Raw genomic sequence first — 16797 nt, forward strand, 5'->3', positions numbered from 1 at the left:
CTGGTGTCCATCTCATACAAGTTACAGAATTTGGTTTTCATTTTAGTCTCAACTTTCATTGATAATTTTATTGATAATTTCATTGATATGAATTTATTGAAAATTTAATTGATAATTTTATCTTTCTTTCTGCTGTTTGTCTGCTTTTAAGCACTGAAATGTGTTCCTCAGACATGCTGCCTTCCTCCTGCTAATCGTCCGGCTCATGCTCCCCCCACCCCCAGTTTGTATCAGTCCTTTCACCTTTGTAGTCGTTTTTAATTTTTTCTTCATTATTTTACTAAATACCGCTCTGCAGATCAGTAGCATCTTGGGTGGTGGTTGTACCACATAGCATTTGTAGCAGACATTAGTTTTGCATAGCGTGTGTACCTTATTTTGTCTGGACTTGTCTTCTTTGTGCTGCAGGCACCTCCTCCAGCAATTGTAGTGATTAAGCCTGGTATTTCTGCAGATTTATATTAACTTCTGCTTATAAAGAAAGAGAAGAAACCCAACCCTTCCTCCCCCCGCCCCCCACTCCCCAACATCTAAACTAGATGTTTTTCTTCATTCCCTTAGTTTTTATCAGTTAGACCTAAGCTAGCTTTTGTGTATGAAAGAAAATTAGTTAAGTACCTTGTGGTTTATAGGTGCATTTTGTTACATATTACTCGGATTTATTGTGCAACGTTGGCCCGTAAATCATTTCATCCAGACGATTACCTGGCTCACGTTGCCTTTATAGTTTGAGTCTTTTAAGAGGCATGAAGAATGGAGAAGTGCTGTTTTTGGCGGCGGCGGTGGCGGGCTTTGCTAGCCCCAATGTCCCGTAACTCTCTCGGATGGCCGCGCTCCGCTTTGCTGGGGTTTGCCGCCTGCCTCTGAGGAGATGTTTACAAGGAATCCATTAATTTGTGCAGCTGAAAGACAGTGTTGAAAGAACAAAGGGAGTTTCGTGATGAAGCGTATCTGACTTCTCGCTGCTTTGCTTACCTTTTAAATGTAAAACTCAGTCATTTGCAAGGGCTTTTAGTTCTCAGGGCATCCCTATAAGATTCCACCCCGCGCGGAGCTGTCCTTCAGTCGAAAGCGGGGTTGTCTCAGAACCGCTCTCGGACGCATTTCTATTTTAATCCCCAACTTTGCCTGCCGCCTGCCTTCCTGGCTCCAGCTCATCGCCCTGCCCTGCCCTGCCCTGCCCTGCCCCACCCGCAGCGCGCAGGCGGCCGGGCTCCCTCTGCGACCAAAAGTTGGCTCCATCCGCAAAGCGCCGCTCCCGCTCCCGCTCCGCGCTCGCCGGCCCCGGGAAGCCGCTCGGACCCGCAGCCTACCCGCGGCACACGGGGGCAGCTGTCGCCATACGTATAACTTTTAAATGGAAAATGTCTTTCTCAAAGGCTGTCGATGTCCAGTGGTCCGCAGTCCATGAGCAGTTGACTAGTCCAGGTGTTTCTGCTTCTGTTCCTGTGCTATGTGAATTGGGAATTCGAGAGAAGAGTGTGCAGGATGGAGGAGTTGAGGGTTTGTATTTCTGTTCTGGTGGTACGGCAGTGACGGAGGGTTTGGGAAGGAATGGAAACTCTTCCTGGGGTCGTCTTAATTAAGGAAAATATTGTTCTCAGTCTTTTTGTCTGTATCTCTTTCCGCCAGTGCTTTCATCAGTTCTTAAAAATGAGAATGACCCTTTTTGTTGGTATGGATTGACTGTCGCGAGTAGTATTCAGGAAAAACTTGTTTTATTGAACGTGATTTCTTCTTCGTGGATTTTATCAGTGCGTTTTGCCCCACTCATTTAAAACATAGCCGTTTCAAACCCTTAGAGCTGGATTCATTTTTAAAACTGCCGAATACTTGTCTGTGCTTTACTAAGATGAAAGTCATAATCAGAGACTGTGAGACAGTCCTATTGATTCAAGACTGGGGGTTTCTGTAAGGTTTTAAAGAGGATCATTAACCCAGGTCTATCTTTTCACAGGACAGTCGGCCCAATATGTCAAGACCTCTGATCACTAGATCCCCTGCATCTCCATTGAACAATCAAGGCATCCCCACTCCAGCACAGCTCACAAAATCCAACGCACCAGTTCACATTGATGTGGGTGGGCACATGTATACCAGCAGCTTGGCCACGCTTACAAAATATCCTGATTCCAGGTAACTTTAAAAAGCTTCTTCTGCATGTCTTTGGCAAACTCCTTTTCTTCCTTTTCGTGCTTGGACGTCCTGGGGCTGTCTCACAATGATGAATTTAGCTCCTTTTGTTTCAAAATTAAATTAGCTTTCTTTGTTAGTAGGCAGTTAGAGACTTACTTTTCTTTCTCTGCTCTGCTGTGTTTCTGACAAATGGCACTTCTGCAAATCCTGATGTGTGTGTACTAAAACAAAGCAGCTAGTAAAGAGCACTTACTTTCTTCTACCTAGGATTCTGGGTTTATGCCAGGGCACCCATGCTGTGGTTTGTTACATTCAAAAACTGTAGTGATACTGCATTTAAGCCCAAAGGTGGGGGTGTTGGAGTATTTGTTTTGTTTCTTTTGGAACAGTAACCACTCTCCTGTACTGTCAACATGCCATCTCGGATGTGTCACTTGAGGCAAAGACAAGGTTGAATGAAATAAACTGTAGGACAGTATTAACTGAATACTTTTTACAGAATCCTAGGACTTTTCAAATAATTAGGCTCTTAACTCTCACATACCTTTTGAATGAAGTATTTGTGACTCTGGTAGCTCACTGGTACTAAGCAGTCAGAAAACTGCTGCATGTGTGAGCAAATGGTGTCTGTAGAGTAGATAAAACAAGAGTGCATCTCTAAGAAATCAAGTGTTTAACAGTGTGTGTGGGCATTACCTGGTGGTGCTGGCAGGCAAAGTGTAGTACTGTAACTCTAAGGGTTGGTTATGAGCCAGCAGGAATTCATTGTGTCCACTGTATAAATCTATATATCTTGCCCTTCACTGCCCACTCCTGCTCTAGAGGAAAGGCAGTGTTCCCATTGTGTTCTCTCCAGTCAGAGGGGGGAGATTTTCAGTTTCTTGATCCCACAGCTCTGACCTGCCTTTTCAAAGGGCACAAAGCACACACACTTCATGGGTTGTGACTTGGTTCAAAGCCTGGGTTTCACCTGATACTACTGCCTCTGCATCATCAGCTCATAGTGTTAGGTGGACTGAAATAGTGCCCCTGACAGTGCTGGAGGAAGAGAACTGTACACACAGCAAGGCACGTGGGCTTTCTTATGACAGCCTCGTCAATGAAGGCCCGGCAGAGGGGAGCAAAAGAAGCCATGCCAAAGCCTGGGTCTGCCAGGAGAGATTGAAGTAATGTCTGGGAAAACTTGAACTGTTCTTCAAAAACCAAATCTGTTCTTTTGGGGGTTTTCTTAGAAGCTGCTTGTGCTCAGCTCCTAGTAGTTGTGATTACTTAGTGGGTTTTTTTGGTAGTTGGAGCACTGATGGTGTCTGACACTGTTGTGTATGCAGAATGAGAGCCTGCTGCTTCTGTTTTCATGTCAAATTCACAGAGAGAGTATATTACTTCAAGTGGAGAAACACTAAAATGTCTTTCAAAAATGTGTATGGTGGCAGTGAGTTTAAGCTTAATGTATTCTGCGCTCAATTTAGCCATTGTAGCACTTGAAAGTGAGAGCTATGCCTGTAGTATCAAAGCCAGTTTAATAAATTAAACATATTAAAACCTCTTCAAACATAATTTAAAGAAAACCCAAACTCTGAGTTACAGTCATTCTGTTTCAAGTCATTCTGACATGTGTTTGTGTTTCAGTTCTGACAGTGTCTTTTGAACCTCTTGATGAGTGAATATTTCCAGTGTAGCTGTTAGAACCTGGAATTCCCAGCCACTTCCAGAACCTGAGAGACTTTTTTTTAACATATAGCAGCTTCAAAAGAACAATTATTAAACTCATTTGGATGTCAAGACAATGGCATGAAGCAATAGGACAGTAATCATGATATAGTTGTTTGGGTTTTGTCTGAGATTCTGCCATCGGGTTTTTTTCCAGTGGAGCGTTGGGATGTATATATGTGTGTATATATATATATAGATATATATGCATATTTGTATAGACCAAGTGCTAGGTAAAAATTATCCAGTAGCATTTGGACACTAATACAAATTGTTTCTTGGAACCTGACCTGGTCAGTTTATATCTAGGTAGACTCTAGCTTTGTTACTCAACTTTAGCACAAGGTTTTTGTCAACATTGCTTATATGTTTCCTTTTCTGCCAATATCACATGTATGAATGTTATCAAAACTAAGGATGGTCTCATAGATATTTTTGGGCCAGTTGAAACCTCCTGAGACTTACTGTTATATGAAGTATTGTCTATGAAAAATAACTTCTTGATTATCTTGCCTGAAAGAGCAGTGCTCCAGGGATGAGTCAAGGCATCGGTTGCAGGCTCCAGCACATAACAGGTTGAGACACGAAAGTCATTAGGTTTCTGACTCGTATTACATGTAGTCTAAGGGCCAGAAGCCTAAAATGAACCTTTCATCTGTGGGCCAGGTACCAGAGTCATCTTTCTTTGTGAGATTGAAAGAGTGATATTCAAACCAGCAGCTTTGGAGTCACTCTGACTTGCTGGTGTGAGGGAGACCTGTTCTGATAGAGTAGTCTCTGCTTTGGAGAAAGTGTACTCTTCCTTCTTCTTTTGGGGTCAATAGCATCTCACCTTGTACCTCACTGTTTTCTTCTTCCTGGACAGCAGAGTATGAATTGGAAAGAGTACTTTAAAGAAGAGTTCCTTAAATTATATCAGGTAAAGACTTGTAGCTTGAAGGGATCATTTTCCATAATTCTTCTGTTAGGTTCCCCAGCCTGGTTTGTGCCTTGACATGTAAAATGCCTGCTGACAGATACCTATTCATTCCTCCAAAGAAACCTTGGTGTGACTGTAAAGGTGTCTTGCTACTTTTGCTGGATCCCTGCTCTTTGCTTTGGAAGGACCATTGTGGATTTCCCTCAAATGCTCTTGTGCTCGAAGAAGCCAAAGAATCAGTGTTTTGGGCAGAAGCTGACTCAGTGAAGCAATCTGACAGACAAGCAGTTTATCTAATAGATGGTTTGAATTGAGTAATCCTAGAATTATAAATTCTGAAGCTAAAATAATGCTTTAAAAAGCCCTCAAAATTAATTTTAAAATCTAGTAGCATAAAATTTTATAGTCTAGTTATAATCCAGACTAGGGAGAATCTGTTGTTTTCACAAGGAAAATCCCCTATGAATACTTTAGCTTATCAACAGGCTTCAGGTTCTCCCAAGAAACCAGTGAGACCATGCCTCAAACATAGTCTCATGAAGCCCAATAGTACAGTTTGCCAGACTTAGGCTTCAGCAAGAGGCAGTTTGAGTCAGCCTGTCTACCAAGAAGACCTAATGTAAGATCCCTCTGATGAAATAAATAGCAATTTTCTTTTAAAGTCTGGGGAGGGAGCAGATGTCCTTTTAGTGCATTCACCCCTGCACAAATTGTACAAATAGATTGTTTACTTGAAGTTACCAAATCTTCAGGTTGGTATCTGGCAACAGAGACCTACCTGTTAAAGGCTTGGGTGCACAATTTTTTTTTTTAATTGCTTGGTTTTTGCAAATGAAGATTTTTTTTTAAAATTGTTTTCTTTCCACTGCCCAGGGGAAAAAAAAATTATTCCAGCAAAGGTGGATCCAAGATGAGGGTCTGCTAAAGGAGCCTTTCTCCCTGAGAGCTCAGGAACATTCAGTGCCATTGTTCTCCATGGTCACCAGAAAGTCTGAGGAGGGCAGGTTGAGGTGTTAGGATTTATGATTGTGAGGAGAGGAAGCACTGGCTGATTTGGTCTGATACTTTACCCAAGCAGCCTACTCTCTTTCCAGTGCATTGTCATCTTGCAGTAGGATTGAACTCTTTGCTTGGAGTCAGCATTCCTACATCTCTCAGCCTTAATACTGTCTGCACACCATCTACCAAAAGTTGTGTACCAGGCTAAGACAACCTCAACTGAATTTCGGAACTAAATGGGAAGATGTTTAACTTTGATCATACAAGCATCAGCTGTCTGATATCTCTGATATCAGCAGTATCAGCAATGTTGTCTATCTCATATGTTCAAAGCATCTGAACTTCTAATTATTTCTGTTCAAGTCATCTGGTACAAATATTTGCATAACACCGTGGCATTGGATTGCCACATTCTATATTCCCACCACAAAATGGGAAAAATTCACTTAAAACCTTGTATATAGCTTTGTAGAACCTTTTGGAGTATCTGTTTGTGTTGCTACATCTCCCATCTTGAGTTACTCCCTGCATATGAAGGTGGATTCTTCTTATACAGTATTTCACAATCCTTCCAAATTTCTGCCCAGGGCTATTTCAGGTTTTCATATGAACCAATCCATTCGTGTCCCAGTTTTCTTACCCAATCTTCACTCTCAGCCCTCAGGGAAATTAAATTTCACACACTTGGATCCAGTTAGGACACTGGCATTTTTTATTTTTTTTTTATTATTTTTTTTATTGGTAAGGGTTTCTTTTGCATCAAGAGCACGGAATTACTTAGGAGAATGCCCAGACTGTCCTTGGCCTTTTTTGACAGTTTGAAAGAAAGACTTATCCTTCACAAGTTGTGTAGGTAGACTGCCAAGGACGTGCTGTGAATTAGGCAGCACTGCTTGCCTGTTTCAGAGCTCTGGCAGTTTCTGTTATCAGTCCCCGGGGCCAAAACAAACTGACATGGCCCTTAGTTCAAACTTCTGCAAATTATAGCACTGTGCTGGAGACTTCTGTCTTGGTAGGAGACCTGCTGAGGTGAGGGTGGTCTGCACTTTGCATAGGCCTCCCTCTGTAACACCTCCCTGAAAGCAGCACTGACACAACTTTCCTACTCAACTTGGAAAATGCCTCTCAAACTGCTCTAAGTTATGCAAAACTTGAAGGAATACAAAATTTTCTAACTAATGAGCATTTGGTGATTTGGGTTTTTTAAGGAAATATTGAGAGAGTGGGTGTTACTGCATCATTGTTTCCACCCTCCTTATTTGGATTTATCTTCCTGAGAGGTACATCTCTATCTGTATCTTTCTAGAACAGCAACATCAAGAGCAAGCTTCTGTGAAAGTTTTCAGTATTGCTATAACCAGCTTTGTCTGCTGTATTAGCATGAATGGTCCAGGTCACAGCTTTTTAATATTTTGTAACATTCCTGGCAGGAGGGAAATAGGCAGAAGAAGTTGGCAGAGGGTTGGTACAATCTTTGTCTTACCTATCCTGTCTTACTCATCTCGTTATTCACCTTTTGTATTTCATCATTTGATTGCTGCATGGTCTTGTGGCAAGGAAAGGTGAGGGCTTGGGATAGGGAAATACATTGACTCTCACTGACCTGTTCTGTGACCCAAGATAACAGATTTAACTTTGGGCTTCGTTTGCTTCCTACCAAGGTTAACAAAAAAACAATTTGTAGAGTGCTTTGGGATGACGACTGAAAGTGTAAAAGATTACTATCTCTAAGCATAAATATTTATAGATCCAGTCACTGAGATAGAGGTTGATGATGTTGGTATCATCAGTAATATGTATTAATAAAAAATTAACTGTTCATTTACAAGGACCAGACTCAGCACAGTCAGGCAGTACAGTTGTGTTGGTTAGTGTAACCACATATACAGACTTGGAAAGAAAATAGAAACAGAACTGTAAATAATGCTATACTTTATGCCTGTTTAAAGAAATTCAGAGAATTTGCACAACTGATATTTTAAAGAGAACTCTTGCAACACACATCTGTCAATAAAGAGCTCTGAGGGGTATTTTCTGGTCCTGGCTGAACCAAGATTAATTGTAGCTCTAGGTATGTGTATTGAATTTAGGGTATATATTGACCTCATTTTGCCTCAATTAATGATCATCACAGGTCAGTCATCACTGTTGCCTCAGTAGAAGTAAATATTTTTCAAATTGTAGTCCTGTAATATGTCTAACTTGCAAGGTCAGCAAGTTGCTGCTGTTGCTTGTGGCTGGTGACTGGTGAAAGAAATAGCAGCATCAGATTAGCAGGTTCTCACATCATGTGGCCAGTAACTGGTGGTGAGTCATCCCTGAAAGGGGCCACAAAATTGATGTCTGTCTTCCTGTTCTAAATGTCAGTAAAAGTGAGCTCACGTGTATTTACTTGGAGGGTAAAAAGCATTGTCCTGTACTTGTTCAATGCTTCTGCACTCAATTGTGTAAAATGACTGTAAAATCAAGACAGTGGATTGTTGGAGAGCTCTTTGCACATGTGCAGAGCCAGAGAAGGTAGATGTGCAGACTTGATGCTACAGGGGTTCATGCTGAGCTTGTCTCTGGCTGCCTGACTATGACAGTGTATAAGGACATATGTTCAGAGGAAGAAGTGCCTACATTCAGGAGTTTTAGAAAGCTAAAGGCTTCAGCTCCTGATTTCTGAGGCTAGTAATCCTCAGAAGTAACAGTCATTTTTCTTGAGAGGAAAGAAGAAAATCCATAGCCGGATCATCAGTGTAGAGATTCCTTTGCCAGTTAGCTCATGTGGGTTTGTAGGGGTTGGATCAAGCTATAAGTCCAGCAGAGGGAAGGTTGTCAATAACTAGTTTAAGGGTCTGTGCTTTGAGAAATCATTTGATTGCAAAGGCTTCTTGAAATCCTCGGTAGATGGAAATTTAAAATTTGGACGGAACCTTACAATTTTTGTATTTTTCTGCCCAACAGCATGGTTTAGTAAGCTAGACTGAAGGCACCCAAGAAGTATTTTTCACTCTGCCTGACCAATACCTGGGAAGATAAGACAATATTCTGAGTCTCTGGGTCTTGCTGACCTAATAAGAAGAATCCCATTAGAAACTGAGGTGGTGCTGAAGTATTCTGCTTATTGGTCACTTCTGATAGGGCCCAGGTTTGAACCATAGTTGTGAGGTTCAGTGGTTTGTTTTGCTTTTTGCTGTACCTACAGAGGTTCCTGACGGCAAGGAGTATGTTAGCACAAGGTTCTCATTCTGCTCCCACATAAACTGTTTGTACTTCGTTGGTCTTTCATAAATTGCAACGTAGTTGCTAAGCAAATTGGCATCTTGTACATACATAATTGCAGAAGCAAACATTTGGCTTCCAGTTTTGCCGTCAACACCCGGCCACCTCTTGGGTGTGTTTGAAGCTTTAGGATACAGATTCCAACTTCTGGCTTACTTCTTTCTGGTGATGATCAACCTTCTGGCTGGGTTTCATGTATACAAGTATGACTGTCATTTGGGGATGTATTTGCAGAGGTTGCATAGGAAATGGTGAAAACTGCTCAGGATTCAGTGGTTATCTGCAGTCATTTTAATGCAAAAAAGGCACAAATGCTGTGTTGGCAAGGGAATGTCACCAGTTCCTGTTATGTGAACTTTTCCTCTAACTTAACCAGTCTGCAGTTTATTCAAATATCATAACCAGACAAGTGTCATCTGGCAATCTTTATTCTCCTTTTGTCTTTTGTTCTCAACCTCTTTTTTTTTGCCTTTGTCTGCACCATACGAGATGTTGATGTCTCTTTGACTCTTGCCTTTCAGTATCTTTTTTTTTTCTGTCCCTGTTCTGCTCTGAGCATTGACCCTACTTCTGTCAGCTGAAGTCCCTCATTGCTTTGTCTTCATTTCTTTGTTGTACACACTTTTCTATCTCCGTTGGAAGGAGTCAGAGCTCACAGAGGTCACAAATGATCTTTACCTGACCAGATCAAAGCACATTGCTTGCTTGCTTGTTCTTTTCCCCCCACACATGTATGGTTTTCTGGCTGTTGTTAATAGTGAGCTGTCTTAGAGTAGGTAAGCAGCCAGCATATTTTATAGATATCTTAGATCATGCTTTTGCTTTTAGTGACATCAGTCCAGGGATACTCTGAGACTCATTCACATTGATCTCTTTCATTGAGTCTTTAAATCAGTAATTGAATAAATTGTTTCTAGCCCTGCTGTGTACATTAGCTTGGGTCTGTGAGACTCTTCCAGCACAGTTGTCTCTGCAGCTCATGTGGGCACTTTTCTAGGCACTTTCAAGGCACTTTCTGTCTGCTTCAGACAAACAACGGGCTTCTGCAACCGTTTGAAAGCGTTTAAGCTGAGCTTGTAGCTTCTGCTTGTGGATTGCTTTGTAGGGAGATGCCTTTAGGAAAGCAGTGGGCTCACAGTCACTTTCCTGTCCAGTCCTTCCACTGTGCAGCACCGTGTGCGTTGACACTTGGGTAGCTCAGGTGCTCAAAGCAATATAGCACGACGCTTCACCTGGACTCGTTTTTCCTGCTTCCAGCAAACTCAGCTGTGCCACGTCTGGTACCCAAGCTAATTACTGGAGACCTATCTTTCCTATTTCTTCACACTGCTGCGTTTTGCAGAACAGGCATTCGGTGAAGGACAGCAACACTAGCAATACAGCTTCTGTGAATCAAAAACTTTCCGTTTGCAAAGGATTAAAAGAAGTAAAGAGGGAGAGTAATAGAAAGATGCAAGGGTTTTGTTCAGAATATGAGATTGTTGTGCAAAGCAGTGTTAAATGCAGTGGGGTACGCTTCAGCAGTTCAGCAATTTATAAAGATAAATTCTACCTTCTAGACTGCAATGGGGTTTTTATGATAAAATGTGAGAAGCTTGTCAATCAAATGATAGACATAATTGTCCTTCAAGTGACCTATTAATATGCCATTCTTTTTAATTAAAAATTGTATTTACATTCTCGTTCAGGCCATATTTGAACTGTAAAAACTCTTTCCATATGAGGCGTGTTGCAGGTGAAAGGCTGTCACAAGCTGTGTGACATGGGTAAAACAGGAGTGATTGAAGTCCCAGTGCAGCAACATGTGGCTTGCCTTCGGCTCCCTGCTGACACAGAGGGAGATGGAGGGATAAGCAGCATCTCCCAGAACCACACCCAAACCCTTTGCATTCCTTGCCTAAGAAATTGCTTGTAGGTGCTTATGGTGGCATAGAAAGTTATAGTATACAGCATTTGCCATAAGTGTGTCACTGCAGAGCAAATGATGGATTATGTCCTTCCACACCCCAAAAGTTGTTCTTTGTTCTGTAATTAAAAAATAAATGTTGCAATGTTGAATTGGAAATATTTTGTGCCGTACAATGAATTTGTTTTGTTAGGTTGCCTGGTTGTAATTGCAGCAATGTCGCTGCAGTAAACCCATGTCATGGGGTAATGGTTTCCTGCCGCTACACCAGTGCCAGGCACTGCTGTTTATCTCCGTCAGCCCCTGTGATTATTTTGCTTCTGTGAAACTTTTTTTCCTATTTTGTTCCTTGCATACTATAAATTATAGTTCTGCTCGAGTGCTAACCATAAATCCCAAACAGTGGGAAGCGCTGCCGTGCCAGAGAGTGGCTCAGCTGGGAGCTGGTTTTAGGTTCGCCCCAACTTGTCGGTGATACGAGAGAAGAAGGCGCTCCAAACCGTGACGGGTCTGCTGGGCCCCTTCTACCCATCTGAAAATTGATCCTTCTTAAACAGTTTAGAGGGCCCTCGGGGTCTTGCAGCTTACATAAAAAATGAAAGCCCTTCCTGTCTTAGAGCAGTGCAAGCAGTCAATACAAAAGAGAAAAATGATCTTTTAAGTGTATCCCATTGAATCCATTATCTCGAGGGCCCGTGCTTGATGCTTCATCAAAACATCATCGCCTTGGTGATACATGGGGGAGAGGGCGAGGGGGCATTCAGGGGATTTCAGAGAAAATGCAGCAGTATTCTCAGTGCCACAGGACAGGCTAAATATGATACAAGCCAGAAAATGAGAGCTGCAGAAAAACTGATATATTCCTCCTTACAACATACTGAATTTTGCATGTTTGAAACAAGCAAATCTGTCAGGAAAAGTTTTGAAATTTTTTTTTTTAATTTTTTTTTTTTTTGTGGTATGAAAGTCCTGTTGGGCAACTTGTACAGTAATTTCTTTGCTTTCAATGAGACTGTAAATTTGTAATTTTTTTTCATTACAATGATAAAGAAAGTAAAGGAGCAAATAAAAATCAGTGTTTGTATCATCAATGCATTATACTCTTGCTGTTGGAGCTAGTGATAGGGTTGAACTGCTCTATCATTATCTGAATTGGTGTTGAATTTCTGGTTCTTGTGAGCAAGTGTCAGGATTGTTAGTTTTTAAATGCTGAAGTTTTAAAAATCTTTTGCATGCCTGTATTAATGATTCATATGTTTTTCTTAGACTTGCGTGAAAGGAAAATCATTGATTTTTTGTTGTTCTGAGTCTGAAGTATTTACAATGGCACAGTGGAGTTTTCTACCAGATTACAGGGATAGGAGCTGATATTTTGCCATCAGTGTTTTCTTACTGGAAATAGTAAGAATGTTCTCTTTTGGTAGATTATAAGCAGTAAAACTGAAGAACTGGGATTTGTTTTCAATAACCAGTAGCATCAGTAATTCAGAAATACTGTAGAAAAAAAGATGTATTTTTGGAAGACAGAACAGCGAAGCAGCACTATTTCTGAATGTAACTGAGCTGTCAAACGCACATCCTTTGGGGTGTCCTCCATTTCCTTTGGTAAAGGCCTAGCTTAAATAAACTGAGCAGTAGGCAGTGGGTGTGTGCCTTTGCACAACAACATACACCCAGGTGCTTTGTTGGCCAGGGTGATCCCAAAGGCAGAGCGCTGTCAACATTCCTAATTGGTTATTACCCAATAACACACACCCTCCAGTGTCTTGGGACTACAAAACACTTTTTACCTAGTCTTCCTACATGAATAATGAAGCACTTCAAATATTCATCCAATTACAGTCAGCCTCTCTCTTGGCTAAGGATTGCCAAATGCAATTGGACATACTTCTGACATAGAATTTCAGGCTATATCTATGTTGGAAGGGTTTAGTCATAATTCTTGACTTCTGGGGAGAGATTAGATAACACCATGATGGTAATTTCTCCAGCCTCAAAAGCTTTTGTTTATTCACTTTTGCTGTGAAATTCTAGTTTACTAGCGGTATAATGTGGGAGTTTTAGGAATGTTTTTTTCATTTTATACTTGGAGCTTGTCACATGAAACTGCTCATGTTTGTTTGAAACAATGAGATGTTTTACTTTTTCTCCAAGTGCTGTGGCTACAGCTGCATGTGCCATAAAGCAGGTGAAAAGCATTTAATGTGTACTTTTCAAACGTGTATGCTATGTTTATATTCATCTTATATTTTTTCTATCTTGCTGTCCAGCACGATTGACTCCTGTTGTGCTAGTGGCTTTTAAATATTTTTCTCATGCCTTGCTAACATTTTCAGAAACAATGAAATTGTTATCCTTTGCAGAATATTAAGGTTTAAATTTGCTTTACTAGCTTCTCCTGTGTATAAGCTCCCCTGAGTGATAATCTTCCCTCTGGCCTTTCAAAACCTGAGGAGGGTGGTGTTTGATACCCCTGCTCACAGCAGCTTCCAGCTCTGCTGCAGTAATGCCATAGGGAACCACACTGGCTCCTTTGTGCTGCCACAGACAAAAGCCCAATGTCCATCCTTGTGGTGCAAAGGAGATGCCTGAGTAGGGAAGTGGTGGCAAATGTTGTTCTAGGGAGATACAAGCTGGCAAAAGAGTGGCAGGTAGAATACCTGCCTGCTTATTTCCCCTTTGGAAGACCTTACGGGAAAGGGAAAGGAGAAAAACTGCTGGTTTTCTGTAGCTAAAGTGTATTTGGAGGCTCCACTTTTCATCAGACATTCTCATTTTCCCAGTTTCTAATATTGCTGTCTCATAAAGCTGGGCCTTGGGCCATGCCTCTCATACTGGCCTTCCCTTGCTTAGTAGCTAACCTCGATAAACTCATCAGCAGAGCTACAATTTTACTTTCCCACTTCCACTTTGGATTAATGGTGTAGCTCTCCAAAACTGAATGGATGCTGCTCTCCAGACCACAGAGGTCTGGTTCTAGGTGAGCATTTAATTCCCCTCTTGGGAAGCAGAAATAAAAGCCCTAATCAGGTATGTTTCATGCTTCTCTCTTGGGTAGGCTCAACAAAATGAAGGATGAGAAAGATGCTATTGGAAGTTGCTGCTGTCTGCTATCATTACAAGGCATAAAGCACTGGTTTGAAAATAGAAACAGCTGGTGTGGGTGCAACTTTCAATTGTGTTTAGCTTCCACATGGGTCAGTTTGTTTTTTCCTATTAAAATGCAAAGTAGCTCAATCAGAGGTATAAGTCCTTCTTCCTTTTGTTTATTAATGCAGTTCTGGAAACACGATAAACATGAATGGCCCTGGGAGTGATGAGGAATATATAACAGGTTTGGTACCATGTAGAAAATGTAAAGCTGGCAGTGCAGTTCTTATTCAGAGAAGAAAAATGAGTCATGTTGTTCTGCAAACCTGAACCTGAGTGTGCAGAAACTCTGCTGGGCTGTGCCAGGCTGTTTCCCATTGGGACAGCTCGTCTGCAGCTCTTCTGGGAGTATTTCTTCCAAGAACCCTTTCTGTTGCTGTGAAGGACCCCAGAAAGGGCTCTGTCCCTTGATCTTGTATTCCAGAGTATTTTTCTTTGCGGTGTGTTTCCACTGGGAGAGGTGATAAAAGCTTTATCAGTTGGAAATTGCAGAGGCTGTAGACAGAACAAAATAAATGGGGTGACGTACAAAAAAAAGCAGTCAGTGAAATCTAGTCCTGATAAAGGTCAAGTTTGTTGTAGCACATTGCTGACTAAATGCACATCCATCATAACAGAGAGTTTATTTTCCTCACTGCTGTCCTAATATTATTCTGCTGTAGTAACAAAATATTGGCAATGGTAGGGCAGGTAGTGTGAAGGGAGATGATGCCCTTCCTCAGAAGTGACTCCACATGCTTCAGACAGCAAGAATGTGTTCCTCAGCTCTCCCTGCTTCAGAGTTGAAGTGAAGCTCCTTCTATGTCTTGTCTGAGTGTCTGTTTATAATAAATAAAAAGCCAGGGATGTGCTCTCAAAATTAGCTGTGGAATTTAATTTTGCTCGTGTTCACAGACTGAGTAGCAAACATGCTTTGTCTGATTTTGATCCTATGAAGTAGCCTGAACTTCTGTCCACAGTTATGCTGGCTGTTTCTGTGCCCCTCAGTAGTTGTTTAGCAGAGGATTTTGCTCAAAGATCAGCCAGCCCTTGAAGCAGAGTGGAGAAATACCCCTTCCTTTTGTCATCTGTTGTGAGGCTCAGTTCTTAGTAAACACATCTCAGGGATCCTGCAAAGCTGTTGCTGCCTTTGTGTTACCAGTGTGAATGTGGCAGACTCATTCTTTACTGCAGTGTAAATCCCTGGGGCAGATCTCTGCCAGAAGTCTTCTAATATCAAAGCACATAGATAGTGATTGGTGGCAATTAGAGGCAGCAAAAATGGCTTATGTGCCTGCACCCACTGTGGCTGGAACTCTGGCTGGGCTGCAGGATTTGGGATGCTGCTGGGCTTGGGGAAAGCGTCTGATCTGAGGGGCAGCTGCAAGCAAACAAGACCTGTGGTCTTGGTCTCTTGTTGACTGCACTGCTGCAGTATCAGTGGTGATACAACAGAGCCAGGTGCTTTCTCCCTCCTGTTAAAACCCATCATGGTGCTCAGCACAGGTTCTGCCTTCTGCTGGACATCTGGGCAGCCCAGGTCCATTTCGCCTCCTGTCATTATTTGTGGGTAGCTGTCTTGTGGTGCACACTGAGGGAAGAAAAGCTGTGTGAAAGTGAGGGGCCAAGAACTGCACTATTGGTTTCCATCACAGGACTGTGGGGTTAAAATGAATAGATACAGACTCTTGTGCATATGGTGGTTAGCAATATATGATTTGATGGTCTGACTTCCTTGTCAAAGTTGGTCGTTTTAACACATTATCTTTCCCCAGACTTCTTCCTTTCATGGTGCTAATTAGCTTCTGCCTGCCATGAAAAGAGGAAGATTTTAGGAAGGTAATGGAAAATAATCAAAATCAAACTGTAGCCCCAAACTGTTTGTTGCAACACCAGTGGCTTCTGGAGAGATGGGGCTTTGATGAAACAGTGCAGCTCTTGATTACCCTAAACTATTTTCAGTCTTCTGCACCTTTCGATAACGTGGTTCCGTAGATTTCCTGTAAAGATAGCAGAAAACAATTTATATCTATGCCTTGGGGTGATGAAAGAAAAAAAAAAATCAGAAATCTACCAAGACACCTGTATTTCTGCTAAATTAAAATTTTATTGCATTCACAAATAAAGCAAAAAGCATTGGTATTAACTAAGTACACAAGTGGAGGGAATAATGCAAGGTAGTTGTAATGTGTTTTAATTTCAACAGAGAGGAGAACTTTTTGAAACAGTTTTCTGTCCCCAAAAATGCCTATATCAGAACTTGCATTGTTCTAAAAAACTGTAGGTTTCAAATTCAGTATTTTTCTCAGTAAATTCTTAGCTAAATTCTTTTTCTTTTTTTTCTTAAGGGAATCCTTATCTTTCAGCATATATCCCTGTATTGGTTCTTGATCAGGTTTTTTTTCAGTATTAGTGCAAGCTGCAACTTAATTTATTGATATGAGGATTGTGTGATGTTACCAGCATCTGGGGAAAAGGGCAGATGCAGTATGGAGAGACCTTTAGGAAATGGTGCTTTTTTGCCTTCTATTGTTCCAAGTGTAGTTTTAATTCGCTCTTTTACAGAAAAACTTCACAGTTAAGTGAATGAAATTATGAAAACCTACAAACTCAAGCAGTAGTCTGCTTCATCAGCAGTGTATTTCTACTAGTTTAAAAATAGTGCTCAGCTTAATAGGCATCTTCTTGTTTATTAGCAGCCTGGAACCAGCTCAGGAAGATTTTCACTGTT

At 41.4% G+C, this 16797-nt stretch overlaps 1 protein-coding gene across 6 annotated transcripts in view; it reads left to right on the forward strand.

The window, feature by feature from the left end:
* Positions 1–16797, forward strand: part of KCTD1 (potassium channel tetramerization domain containing 1) — a 68990-nt gene that overhangs the window by 33493 nt on the left and 18700 nt on the right. For 5 of the 6 annotated variants that reach the window (XM_088063950.1, XM_014254058.2, XM_088063957.1 and 2 more), the window contains exon 2: positions 1958–2136. In XM_088063950.1, coding sequence (XP_087920076.1) covers positions 1958–2136 — 179 coding nt within the window. Of the gene's footprint in view, positions 1–1232; positions 1504–1957; positions 2137–16797 lie in introns of those variants that run through there. The other variant, XM_014254064.2, reaches the window with a different exon arrangement.

This window comes from Pseudopodoces humilis, chromosome 1 (genome assembly GCF_049639895.1).
Source record: "Pseudopodoces humilis isolate 2021_Gansu_Grassland_sample_001 chromosome 1, ASM4963989v1, whole genome shotgun sequence".
Taxonomy (NCBI): Eukaryota; Metazoa; Chordata; class Aves; order Passeriformes; family Paridae; genus Pseudopodoces; species Pseudopodoces humilis.